A 14462-nucleotide genomic window follows, 5' to 3' on the forward strand; every position below is an offset into this window, starting at 1 on the left:
TTGTTTATACCTCTATGCTCCACCTAACTATAGGTCAAGGCAGTGTAGGTGTTATTTGGGCTTTTGCCTTGGCCTAAACACATGTTGTATTGTGAGCTCCTTGAAGGCTAGTCAGATTGCCAATGATTGTATGTTGAATAAATGGGTGAATCTCCTAATACAGGAAATAGCATGGGCAAAGAACAAGGAAACTCTAGTCTTATTCAGGTGTCAGCAATTAGAACTTGCTTAGAGTGGAGGCAAAAAGAAGTAAGATTAGAGAGTACAGGAGCTGATCAGGGAGTAGTTGATGATAGGGCATAAAGATAGTGTTTGAAAAATGAAATATTTTTTAAAATTTATTTTATTTTTTAATTGAGATGTAATTGATATATAACATAATTTCAGGTATACAACAGAATGATTCAATATTTGTATATATTGCAAAATGATGGCAACAATAAGTCTAGTTAACATGCATCACCATACATAGTTAAAAAAACTTTTTTCTTGTGATGAGAACTTTTAAGATCTACTTTCTTAGCAACTTTCAGATATTCAGTACCACATTAACTGTAGTCACCATGCTGTACAATACATGAAAAATGAAGTTTTTGAACAGTGGACTGATGCCCAAAAATTCTCCACTCTAACTTCTTTCTTATGTAGGAAATGGTGTGTCATCTCCAAATATGAAAGTGTTTTTGTTCTGTATTTGGAGATAATAAGTAATTATTATAAATAAGTAAAAGATCAGTAATTTATAAGCATCAAATATCTTCCTTCTCTTTTTAATAATAATACTAAGGCACAAAGTTCATCTGCTAAGACCTTGAATGCAGTTGCCCAAGTTGGCAACCTACACATTATCATCGATTCATCAGTTTGCCTTATTTTCCACATTTAGTCAGTCCTGAGTTCTGTTGAATCTGCTTCCTATCTCATTTCTACCTCCTGCTCTACATTCCCTCTACCAACTCCCATTTCTTGCTCAAGAAACTAAGGAGGCTTCATCACTAACCTTTCTTGTTTGCTCTGGATCACTTTTTCCATGGGCTTCTCGGGGCTCAGTCTGGACTACAGAACCGCTCATAACAGTTTCCTTCTATTGTACGCCAGTGGTTCCAGAATAAAAACTGAAGTGCACTGAATGTGATGTCAAGAACATTACGGTCTGTCCTTTTGTCTGACCTTGTCTTGCTGCTGTCCGTTCTCATCTCCTAAAACTCCCTCCACCCTCACCATCATTTTCTGTTGACCAAGGGATCATGGGAACCATGCACTTGAAGTACTGTAGATGGGGACACCAAATGCTTCTGCAGAATGCCAGGGCACCTTGTGAACCAGATGTGGTGTCATTTCTTTTATAGTGTAGAAAGCACAAAGCAAAAAAGTAGCAAATGTAATTTAAATAATCGATCAGGGTTCGATTCCCGGTCAGGGATGTTCTTTTGGTCAAGAAGGGATGGAAAAGAACAAAGAGTAGAGAGAAAAAAAGGTATTCCTAGGCTCTTCAGCTCAAGCTTTTAGAATAGTGAGGGGACAGGAATTATCTATCGATTACTCTCTTGTTTTTTTAAACAAGAAATTAAATTGATCAAATTACATTACCACAAGTGAGGCATATACTGATTCATAAGGTATTCTATGCTTACTCCTGGATTTTTACCTTATTTTCTCTAATGAAAGAGATTTAAACTTCTTGGATTGGGCTAAGGTTAGAATGCTGAATTTTATCTTCCACTGTGCACGGCGCATATATTACCTTCTTTATTCCTCTCTGTGAATCTGTAAAAGAAAGCCAGTGGACAGAATGAATAAATAAAGTGGGTAAGCAAAAAAATATATAAGAAGGAAGAGTAGTGCCCTGCCAGGAGTGGCTCAGCGGTTGAGCATCGACCTAGGATCCAGGCGATCAGGGTTCGATTCCCGGTCAGGGCACATGCCCGGGTTGTGGGCTCGATCAATGACTCTCTCATCTTTGGTGCTTCTATCTCTCTCTCTCCCTCTCCCTTCCTCTCTCTGAAATCAATAAAGATATATTAAAAAAAAAAGCAGCAAATGTAATTTAATTAAGTTTTAAGAATTTAAAGTTTATATAGAGATTAAAAATGGTACCAGTGAAGAAAAGAAGGTAGAACAAAAGAATACTTCAGAAAGAATGACATAGCACTTATACTAGCAAGAGTTATTCTGTGTCTATTTTAAAATAACATCTTCCTTCTCATATTGCCTTTCGTGAGAGACGGTCATGCCACATACCTCTGTTGTATGGTAAGGAGTCTGTGAACAGGTACTAGAATTGGGTCAAAATTTGCCTCAGTGTAAGATGCAGAGTTAGGTTAGCAAGAGAGATATTTTTTCAAGTTACATATGACAGTAATTAGTAAGAAAAAAAAGTAAACTCTAGATTAGTATTTTAAAATAATATTTTGAATTCCTGAGCGAACTCTCCTTTTTAAAAGTAATGAAGATGGGCCTGGCCGGGCATGGCTCAGTGGTTGAGCGTCTACCTAGGATCCAGGCGATCAGGGTTCTATTCCCGGTCAGGGCACATGCCCGGATTGTGGGCTGCAGCCGATCAATGACTCTCTCATCATTGATGTTTCTATCTCTCTCTCTCCCTCTCCCTTCCTTTCTCTAAAATCAATAAAGATATATTTAAAATAAATAAATAAATAAATAAAAATAAAAGTAATGAAGATGAAATGACTGTAAGAGCAGGAGGTGAGTATGCTCATTGGCATCTACGTGACTGAGTTTACCTCCTTGAATCCTGCATTACATGCCGGAGGGTCTTCCAAGGATTGCCCCTTGCTCCTCACCTGGACTTGCAGAGTCTCATCCCTGCAGAGTCTTTCTTTAAGTAGACAGTGTAAAAGACAGCAGCTTTCTCTTCCCAAGGAGAAGATTGTAGACTTGGGATCACTTTAGAGACAAAGGAGTTTGAATTTAACTGTAAATGATATGTTAAATATTTTTAAATCAATGAGTGTTGCTCTAATACTGACTCTTTAGAACTTTTAATGCAATTCTGCAGTATAGCCCTGAGCTAGCCAAGCGTGTGTCTTTTTAAGATTATCAACCTGTAGGAGAGGAGCAGGGCTGACATGGCCTATAAAGTTGGGAGAAAAAAAAGTCAAAAAAGAGTAGATAAGTTTCAGAAATAGGGCTTTGAAGTAGCATAAGGCTAAGGGATTCCAAATCCCAGGCTAGAAGGCCTCTCCATCTCCAGCACAGGGTGGGTGACCTCCTTTTGTCTCCATAAACCCTGATCAGAGGCTGCTTAACCCTTCAAACTGGAAAATGTAATGACTTCCTGCTTCTGTGGTTGGTTAAAATAGTATACCTGAAACTATGCTAGATAACTTGAATTAGACACATGCTATTTCTCAACTAAAATAAAATTTGCCTTTGGACTAACTTGAGGATGTTGAACTAAAATGGTCAAATGGAGAAATAGGTGTTACTGAAAAACAGAAGAAATGAGGCTGGCAATGTTGAAGACAAAGCTTTTCACTGGCGAGACCCAGTCTATTTGACCCTTGTTGGTACCCCATGGGAGATCAAGGTAAACAAAGATGAGGGCAAAATCCAACCCAACTGGGGTTGTGAACAGCAGCCCTCTCTAGGGCACAAGTTGTCTATTAAACATGGGATTAAGTCATGTGCAACTTAGTTCTTGCTTGTGGACCCTGGAAAATGAGTTTGCTGTCTCTTTCCTATAAACTCATGTATTTCATTTGCAGCCTGAATCCTCACTCGCAGCTCCCATTCTCACGTCCCACCACCTGCTGGACATCTCAGAGGAGCTCTGTACTCATCAAGCACATCAAGCCCGAAACATAAACTAGTACCCCCAACCCCAACATGAGCACACTTGCTCATGTGCTCTCTGCCTCCATTCACTGCACAACCACTTCTCTGGTGAGAACTCCAGTTGTCACTGCCCCTCTCTCAAGACTGCTACCACTGAGCCTTACTGACCTCTCTCAAGACTCCTTTTCATGCTCTGCCTTGGCTCTGGATGAGGTGCCTGTTGCCACAATAAAAGCCTGTAGGTGTATTCTCCTGTTTCTTTCTTCTCCAGTCGGTTCTTCACATCAAAACGAGATCTTAAAGCAGGAGTCAAATCCTGTTATCTCCCTCCTTAAAGAGTTCCTGTGGCCTGGCCGGGCGTGGCTCAGAGGTTGAACATCGACCTAGGATCCAGGCGATCAGGGTTCGATTCCCGGTCAGGGCACATGCCTGGGTTGTGGGATCCTGGCGATCAGGGTTCAATTCCCGGTCAGGGCACATGCCTGGGTTGTGGGCTTAATCAATGACTCTCTCATCATTGATGTTTCTGTCTCTCTCTTCCTCTCTCTGAAATCAATAAAGATATATATATATATAAAAAAAAAAGTTCCTGTGATTCCCAGGGCCAGTAGTTTCTCCCTTCCAACATGGCATTCTGAGTCTTCCACTGTTTATTTGTGGTTGGGTTGTGATCATAGCAGCAGGTCTCACCCCTGGCTGCACCCAGGCCTAACACAAGCCAATTAAATCAGAGCACCTGGGGAATGGATCCCAGGTGACTGTACCGCGCAGCTCTAGCCCTGGGTAGGACACAGCCTACTGTGCTGCTGCTTGATCCCATTCTACCAATGTGGTGCCACACCACACGCCCAGCCAGTCCTGCCTGGAGGGAGGTGTCGGCTTTGAGATCACTGTCATGCCACTCTTGCAGCTGTCCTGACTTCCAGGACTGAAAAACACCCAGCCTCCATTCTCTGCCTGTGACATTTCTTACACCTAGAAAGCCTTCTCCTAACCCATCTACCTATTAAGATGTCATTCCTCATAATAGTTTAGTTTAAAATGCCCCATTCCCAGTTAGAATTATTCACCTCTGATAAGACTTAGCACTTAACACAACATACAGCGAGGGGAGCCTTGGATAAACATTTGTTGAAATGCAGTTACATGTTCCTGCAAATAGATTCTGGCTGGGTGCAGAAGCTTTAGGGCCACTGGAACTAGCCAGACACTTAACACCGATCAAGGAAAACCCTTTAATCCTTAGTTACAGGAAAGCAGATACATAAACCATTCAACCTGGACTATTTTTATTACTCATTTGTTAGTATATCATCATTTTTTAAATAAATAGATTTATCATACTTCCATAATCAAATGTATTCTTGAGAGAACATTTGAACACTGAGATGCATAGTATTTTAACACTTTTTACTGAGTAACTTTATTGAAGGGGATCCAGCACAACCAGACACTAGCGTAATGGCCCCCACAAATACAATAAATTGAGAGGTGGCTATTACTGTTTCTAGTCTAATTTTTAAAGCTTCATAGCATACAGAAAAGCTGCTTCAGTCTCAGAAGAGATTCATTTACAATGTTCAAGAAGTTCTTTTGAAAGTGAAAATGCATTGTGTTTATAGTAACAAAGAGGAATGGAGTATAATATACTATCAGGAGTATTTGAAAATTTGAGTAATTTGAGAAAATTACTCAAATATTTTAAATCTTTTTCTCAAGGTTAAATTGGCTAAGACTGGGGCTCTTAGAATCTTCTAAACAATTAAAAAATGATTTTTTTTTATTCATTGGTGTATAGGAAGTAAAATCCTATATGCATTTTAACTACAATATTATTAAAATTTGAATGCTTAGTAGGTGTGAGGCACTGTTTCTAGTATGTTTTGTCCACTGACTTGTTTGTTCCCTATATATAATAATATTCCATTTACTTTCCCTCTTTTATTTAGGATAGATAAGCAATTCAGTCTCCCCATCTTTAGTGAGAGGACCACTAAAATAAAACTCGAAGTCCTAGATTTTAGTCCTTTGTTACCACTGTTCTGAAACCTTAGTCACATCACAGTAACCTCTCTGAAACCTGTAAAGTGAAAGGAGGTATTTGCTTATCTCTCTGAGGTCCTGTCTCCATAATTTTATGAATATTATATATGTGCAATTTAAAGGTCACATGAGGACTTTAGACCTTTTGTATTATGAAATATACATTTATAAAATACACACTACTTACATATTTACAGATCGATGAGTAATTGAATATAAAATAATCATGTAACCACTGAGCAGGCCAAGAAATAGAATATTCATAGCTTCCAGAATGTGCCCACAGGCCCCTGTCCATGTTCACAAGCCCTTCCTTGTATAGGTAACCATTAATCTGTCTTTTTTGATCATCATTTCTTTGCTTTTCTTTATAGTTTTGCTATGTATGTATTAATCTTTAAATTATATATGTAGTGTTGCCCATGTTTGAACTTTACATGATGAAATCATATTGTATGTATCCTCTTGTAATTTGTGTCTTAATTTATTGTTGATAATCCTTTGTGTTGTTGCTGTGGTTATTTGCTCACTTTAACATCTATTGCATGACATATTCTTATTTATGTATCCATTCTGTTGGTGGTGGATGGTCAATTTAATTCTATGTGGGATCTGTTGTGGAACTAGTATTGGATGGTTGTGTGTGTGTGTATCTTCAACTGTACTAAATAGTGCCAAGCTGTCTGCCAGAGTCCTTATACTCTGTCAGCAATTTAAGAGCATTCTCATTATGTCACACCTTTGCTAACATTTTATATCTTCAGACTTGGTCATTTTTGTCAATCCACATAGATTTTTTTAAAAGTTCGAATCACTGAATTTCATTTCTGACCACAGCTTATTTGATCCCAGTGAAACAATCTCCTGGTAACAAGAAAATCATCATCATCTTAGAGAATTTGGAAAAATCTTCATTGTCTGAGTTATTGGGAGACTTCTTGGCACCTCTGGAAAATCGCAGCACTGAAAGCCCCTGTACTTTTCAAAAAGGTAACGATTGTGACATGATGAGATCATGCTGAGAAGCAAGCTCCTGTGAGATCATTCTACTCAAGTATACACGCTATACTTCATGTTCTTTCTTTGACTTATTGTAATTTGCATGTGTCCCATAATATGGCTTGTTTTAGGAAACAGAATGTCGGAATATTACTACTTTCATGAGAACTGCTTTCTGATGGGCACCATTGCCAAGGCCTGCCTCCAGGGCTCAGATTTGCTGGTGCAGCAGCATTTCCGCTGGGTGCAGCTGCGGTGGGATGGTGAGCCCATGCAGGGCCTGCTGCAGAGGTTTTTAAGAAAGAAAGTCATGCATAAGGTAACAACCCATAGCTATAGCCTATTTTTGGGAGAGGGGCTTTGTTGTCAGGGACCTGGGCTGAGTTCTACCATTTACTTGCCTCAGGCAAGTGCAATATTTGGATATTCAAGGGTTAAATAAGATAATGCATATAAACCCCATAAAGTTTCTGGACTATATTAAGTTTTTTAAAAAAGCAAATAGGTTTTACCATTATTAACTCCTCTCAAGGAGTCTCACAAAGTTCTAAATGCTGTAGAAGACTAGATTGGAAAATTACTCTTCTTAAGGAAAATCCTTAAGAGTAATGGGGCCCTTCAGAACATTATCCATCCACTCAAGCTACTCTTTTATTTTTTCCATTGCTTTCCAGAGAGAGTGGAAGGGAGGGAAAGAGGGAGGGAGGGGTAGAGAGAGAGAGAGAAACATCCTTGTGAGAGAGATGTTGATTGGTTGCCTCCCGCAGCGTCCTGACCAGGGCTGGGGATCGAGCCTGCAACCAAGATACGTGCCCTTGACTGGAATCAAACCCAACACCCTTCAGTCTGTGGGCCAGTGCTCTAACCACTGAGCCAAACCTGCTAGGGTTCAAGGTACTTTTAATTTATGACTGTTAAACTGGCCACAGTTATATTAAAAAGTCAAAAGAATTTTCTATCTTTTGACACATTTTTTTTAAAATAATTTTTTTATATCTCAATTACAGTTGACATACAATATATTAGTTTCAGGTGTACAGCATAGTAATTAGACATTATAAAACTTACAAAGTGAAGACACCAATAAATTCACTGATGGACACCTAGGTTGCTTCCATCTCTTGGCTATTGTAAATAATGCTGCAGTGAACATACGGATGCATAAGTCTTTTCAAATTATCATTTTTGGTTTCTTTGGTTAAATAGTGGAATTGCTGGGTCCTTCTTTACCTCTTATTATAGCCCTTGTTTTAAAGTCTGTTTTGTCTGGTATAAGTATTGCTATTGCAGCTTTTTTGGTTGGTGGTTACAATTTTCATGAAATATCTTTTTCTGTCCCTTTACCTCCAGTCTGTGTGTCTTTTCAATCTGAAGTGAGTCTCTTGTAGGCAACATATGTAAGGGTATTGTTTTCTTTTTTAAATTGAATTTATTGGGGGTGACATTGGTTACAGAAATTATATGTTTTAGGTATACAGTTAGACAACATATCACCTGTACACTGTATTGTGTGTTTACCATCCCAAGTCGAATCTTCCATCACCATTTACCCCACCTTCACCCCACCCCCTGCCCTCTGGCAGTCACCATACTGTTGTTTGTGTCCATGAGTCTTCCTTTTTTTTTCTTTGCTTAATCCCATAAGGGTATTGTTTTGTTATCCATTCAGCTGCCATATGTCTTTTGATTGGAGCATTTAGTCCATTTACATTTAAAGTAACTTTTGATAGATAAGTTGCCATTTTATTATTCATATTTTTTATCTTTTTTTTCTTAAAGAGTCCCTTTAATATTTCTTATAATACTGGTTTGGTGGTAATGAGCTTGTTTAGCTTTTTCTTGTCTGGGAAGCCCTTTATCTGTTCTTAATTCTAAATGATAGCTTTGCTGGGTAGAGTAATCTGTGCTTGCTTTTCATCACTCTGAATATTTCATACCATTCCCTTTTGGCCTGAAATGTATCTGTTGAGAAATCAGCTGACACTTTCATGAGAGCTCCCTTGTAGGTAACCAATTGCTTTTCTCTTGCTGCTTTTAAGATTCTCTCTGTCTTCAACCTTTGACATTTTAATTACAATATCTCTTGGTGTGGGCCTCTTTGGGTTCATGATCTTTGGGACTGTGGGCTTTCTGGGCTTGTATTTCCTTTACCAGGTTAGGGAAGTTTTCCCTCAGTATTTCTTCAGATAGGTTTTCAGTCCCTTGCTCTCTCTCTTCTCCTTCTAGTAACCCTGTGATGTGAATGTTGGAAAGCTTGATGTTTTCCCAGAGCCTCTTAAACTATCCTCTTTTTTTTAGATTCTTTTTTTCTTTTTGCTGTTCTAATTGGGTGTTTTCTGCTACTTTATCTTCCAAATTGCTGATTTGATCCTCTGCTTCATCTAATCTGCTGTTGATTCCCTCTAATGTATTCTCAGTTGAATTATTATGTTCTTCATGTTTTCTATGTACATTTTTTGTTTCCTGTCTCTTTACTGAAGTTCTCACTGAATCACTGAGCATTCTTATAATCAGTGTTTTGAACTCTATCTGGTAGATTGCTTGTCTCCATTTTGTTCAGTTCTTTTTCTGGAGTTTTGTTCTGTTCTTTCATTTGGGACATGTTTCTTTGTCTCCTCATTTTGGCTGCCTCCCTGTGTTTGTTTCTATAAGTTAGATAGAGCTTCTCTGTCTCTTGGTCTTGATAGAGTGGCCTTATATATAAGGTGTCCTATGGGGCCCAGTGATGCTGTCACCCTAGTCACTTGAGCTGGGTGTTCCAGGTGTGTCCCTAGTGTGGGTTGTGTGTGTCCTCCTATTGTAGTTGAGCCTTTATTGCTGTATTCCCATAATTGAGAGGGATTGACCCTCAGGCTGATTGGTAGTGAGGACTGGCTATGACTACAGTGGAGGAACCTGTTGTGCAGGGGTTGACCCTACAGAGCAGGATTTGCTTTAGCAGGGCTCTGGTGCCTACCAAGTCTGCCCTTGGGGTGTATCATTTGTGGAGGTGGTTGGGTGGTGCTTTGATATGGTCCAAAGCTGGCCACTGGGTATATTAGTTCTGGAACTTCTTGAGAGTGGCCCTGGTACAGTACATGTCTAGCTGCCGCCTGTGCCCTTCCCCAGGGCCACTTGGTATGAGCTACGAGGTGCTCTGAAGACGGTTGCCACTTGTTCTGGGTTTGGAGGTGCCTGGAAGAGGCTAAACTATGAACTAAGGCCAGCTACCACTAGTGCTGGGCTTGGGGTTGCTTAGTAAGCAGTATGGGCATGTGAGGCCAGATGCTACTTGTTTGGAGCTTGTGAAGCTTTGAGTGATTTTAGGAAAGACCAAAGCATGAGCCAAGACAGGCTGTTTATATGGAAAAGTCACCAGAAACAGCTTGGGTGGGCCCAGAAGTTGGGTGGGATGGGGTGTGGTCTCAAGGAATCACCAAGGAAGGCAAAGAGTGTTAGCCATGCTGATGGAGACTCAGGTATGGCATCCACCTTCACATGCAGGTGGAGGGCTTCACAAAGGAACAATGGTCTCTGCCGGCACTTCTGACTGGGAAAAAGCTTCCTCTCCAGCCCTTGTGCTAAAGCCAGACACTTCAGTTCCCCCTCATATGTCCCTGGCTCCTTTTGAGATTCTACCCCAGCACGGATCTCAAAATGAGTGAATCCGTCAGCAAGTAAGTTCGAGTGCGGGATCTTTAAGGGAAACACCTATGACTCCATGAGCCCTTTGTCTCAGCCACAATCCCTGCTAGTTTTCACAGCCAGAAGTTATGAGGACTTTTCTTCCTCGCACTAGAACCCAGGACTGAGGAGCCTGGTGTGAGGCTAGAATTCCTTATTCCTTGGGGGGGATCCTGCAGTTGACATATCCCTCCTGACTTTTTGCTGCCACCAAATGTAGGTGTGGGACCAACTCATTCTCTGTCTCCATCCCTTCTACTAGTGTCAGTGTGGCTTCTTCTGTATATCCTTAGTTATAGAACTTCTGTTTAGCTAGTCTTCAAGTATTCTGAAGCATGGTTGTTCTGTGATTTAGTTGTAATTTTGATATGGTCATAGGAGGAAGTGAGCACAGCATTTACCTTCTCTGCCATCTTGACCAGAGGCCTCTTTTGACACATTTTCAAAAGTAATAATGTTTAGTGATTTTTTTTCAGAATATTAAAATAAATATTCTATATTTTCCCAAAAAACAAAATTAACTTAAGGCTAACCAAATCTAATATATTACCATTTAGTTTAATATTCTTCATTTTGGTCAGTAGCTGAGTGTCAAGGTGGATTTTAAATAAAAGTTTGATTTAGCATTATCTTTTCATTTAATCCTGCACAATGGGACTACTTGGATCAGCACAGTATTTTAAGCTGTAAATAACACAACACTTCACTGCTGGCTGCTTTAAAAAATAGGCTTTTCCCTCTCACCGTAACCAAATGTCATAAGGTAGGTTTTGCTGGAGTCAGTTCAGCACCTCACAATGTCAGGTGCCAGGTCTGGAGGGTGCTCTTGACCTCCCTTCAAGAGTGCAGGATGTCTGCCTGCAGGACTTCAGGCACATACATAAACATGTTCAAAGACAGAAAGCAGAGTATGTGGAGGATAAAAAGCTTTGTTAGTCTTCTCAGGGAGGAAAGCATCTTTTTCTGAACAAAATTGTGTCTATTGTTTTAGATAGAGGATATGAATAAGCATGCATTGTGGTGGAGGGAGGGTCAGGGGAGGTGGGTGGTGGGAAAAGTGTGTGGTGGGAATGGCTGTGGTAATTCAGTGAACAGTGCTTGCTACTAGTGATTTGAATTGGTATCTGAAATTCCTAATTTAACCAGAGAAATATTCTACCCCAAGCTATGTTAGAGTCAGTTGGCTGGTCATAAATATATGCTTTTGACCAAAGCACAGCCCTTATATGACTTCAACCAGTAGGAAAGAAGGTCAGGTAAAGACCATGAAAAGCCTTTAGCTTTTCAAATTACTGATACTTCTCTTAACTCATCATTATTAATATTTAAATTTCTTTCCCCCCAAAAAAATCACATAAATAATCACAAGATAACAGACTTTTTGCTTTAAAAAATATATATTTTTATTGATTTTTAGAGAGAGGAAAGGAGAGAGAGAGAAACATCAATGTGAGAGCAAAACATCTATCAGCTGCCTCCTGCATACCTCCTACCGGGGATCTAGGCCACAACCCATGCATGTGCCCTGAACAGGAATTGAACAGGCAACCTTTGAGTGCAAGGGGCAATGCACAAACAACTGAGCCACACCAGCCAGGGCCCAGGTTTTTTCCCTTAAAGTCTTTATTTATTTTGCATTTATTTTTTATTGTTAACATTATTACAGATTCTCCCATCCAACCCCTGCCCTACCCCAGGTATTCATCATGCTGTTGTCTGTGTCCATGAGTTATACATGTATGCATATATGTTCCTTGACTAATCTCTTCCTGTCCCCTCCCCTCCAACACTTCCCCCCCTGCCACTGACGTCTGTTATTCTGTTCCCTGCTTCCATACCTCAGGCCCTATTTTGCTCATCACTTTATTTTGGTCTTCCACTTATAAGTGAGATCATGGGATATTTGTCTTTCTCTAACTTGCTTAATTCACTTAGCATAATACTTTCCAGGTCCATCCATGCTGTCTCAAAGGGTAAGAGATCTTCCTTTTTTACAGCTGCATAATATTCTATTGTGTAAATATACCACTGCTTTTTTATCCAACTCATCTACTGATGGGCACTTGGCCTATTTCCAGGTCTTAGCTATTATAAATAACACTGCTATATACATAGGGTTTCATATATTCTTTCTGATTGGTGCTTTGGGATTCTTAGGATATATTCCCAGAAGTGGGATCACTGGGCCAAATGGCAAATCCATTTTTAATTTTTTAAGGAAACTCCAGACTGTTCTCCACAGTGGCTGTATCAGTCTACATTCCCACCAACAGTACACTAGGGTTCCCCTTTCCCCACATCCTCCCCAGCACTTGTGTGTTGATCTATTGATAGTAGGCATTCTAGCAGGTATGAGGTGATACCTCAGGATAAAAAAACCTGGAAATCGATGGCATTTTTATATACCAATAATGAGCCCTCAAAAAGAGAAACTAAAAAATAATCCCATTTACCACTGCAAGATACCTGGGAATAAACTTAACTAAGAAGGTAAAAGACCTGTACGCAGAAAACTATAGGACATTGAAAAAAGAAAGATATAAAAAACTGGAAGCATATACTGTGTTTATGGATCGGAAGAATAAACATCATTAAAATGTCCATAATACCCAGAACAACCTGGAGATTCAGTGCAATTCCTATTCAAATACTAATGGCATATTTCACAGATCTGCATCAGATATTCCAAAAATTTATATGGAACCAAAAAAGATCCCAAATATCTGCAGCAATACTGAGAAAAAAGAACAAAGTTGGAGGGATCACAATACCAGATATCAACCTATACTCTAAAGCCATTGTAATGAAAACAGCCTGGTCCTGTCACAGAAACAGGCATATAGACCTATGGAACAGAACAGAGACCCCCAGAAATCATATGTGGCCAATTAATATTTGACAAAGATGGTAAGAGCATACAATGGAGTAAAGATAGTCTCTTCAGTAAATGGTGTTGGGAAAATTGGACAGATACATGCAAAAAAATGAAACCAGACCACCAACTTATACCATACACAAAAATAAACTCAAAATGGATAAAAGACAGATGTAAGTCACGAAACCATAAAAATCCTGCAAGAAAACATAGGCAGTAAAATTTCAGACATCTCATGTAATAGTATTTTTACTGATACGTCACCTAGGGCAAGGGAAACAAAGGAAAAAATTAACAAATGGGATTATATCAAACTAAAAAGCTTTTGCACAGCAAAATAATCTATCAACAAAATGAAAAGGGAACCTACTGTATGGAAAAACATATTCACCAGTGATTCATCTGATAAGAGTTTAATTTCCAAAATATATGAAGAACTCACACACCTCAGCACCAAGTCAAATAACCCACTTAAAAATGGGTAAAGGACCTGAGTAGGTAGAATTTCTCTTACCAGACTATGTGTGTTACACAGTATTTAAAATTTACACATTTTAAAATTTGAGAACAAATTTCTTTATATCAGCCAAGCTCTGTACATTTTGAGAAAGTTAGCATTTTAGCTGGGGAAATTAAATTAATACAAGATGAACATGCCACAGATTCATATGTACCACGTGGATCTTATCGCCCCAAATATTCAAATATTTAATGTAATTTTTTATTGCATTAATTCAAAATCTTTTTATGAAGACGTACTATTTGCAAGGCCCTGTGAAGTCCTTTAGATACATCTGAGTAATGATTTGTTCCAGAATTGATGTTTAAGAATTCATCCAAGGTTTCTCCTTAGCCTACTTATTGCTCCATTGTGTCTGAACCTTTTTGTTTCATATAATAAACTATAGGTCTGTTTCTCATGCTAAAACACATAATAGTGTGTTATTAACTATCCTTCCTTCAACCACCCCAAGTAAAGATAAAATCATACTCAGCTATATTTTTGTTTTGTAGTTTTAAATATTTATATTTTTAAGTTTGGACTATTAAAAACAAAAGGAAAAGAAGCACTGTTCTAAATCAA

General features: G+C 39.1%; 1 protein-coding gene across 3 annotated transcripts in view; it reads left to right on the plus strand.

The window, feature by feature from the left end:
• CTTNBP2 (cortactin binding protein 2) overlaps window positions 1-14462 on the plus strand; it is a 171701-nt gene that overhangs the window by 139500 nt on the left and 17739 nt on the right. For all 3 annotated transcript variants that reach the window (XR_013999579.1, XM_081147738.1, XM_081147737.1), the window contains exons 15-16: window positions 6679-6831; window positions 6972-7159. Coding sequence is in view for 2 of the 3 variants with exons in the window: in XM_081147738.1 (XP_081003864.1) it covers window positions 6679-6831; window positions 6972-7159 (341 nt within the window). In the remaining variant the exon portion in view is untranslated. The remainder of the gene's footprint in view (window positions 1-6678; window positions 6832-6971; window positions 7160-14462) is intronic.

This window comes from Miniopterus schreibersii (genome assembly GCF_964146895.1).
Source record: "Miniopterus schreibersii genome assembly, chromosome: 9".
NCBI classification, from domain to species: Eukaryota; Metazoa; Chordata; class Mammalia; order Chiroptera; family Miniopteridae; genus Miniopterus; species Miniopterus schreibersii.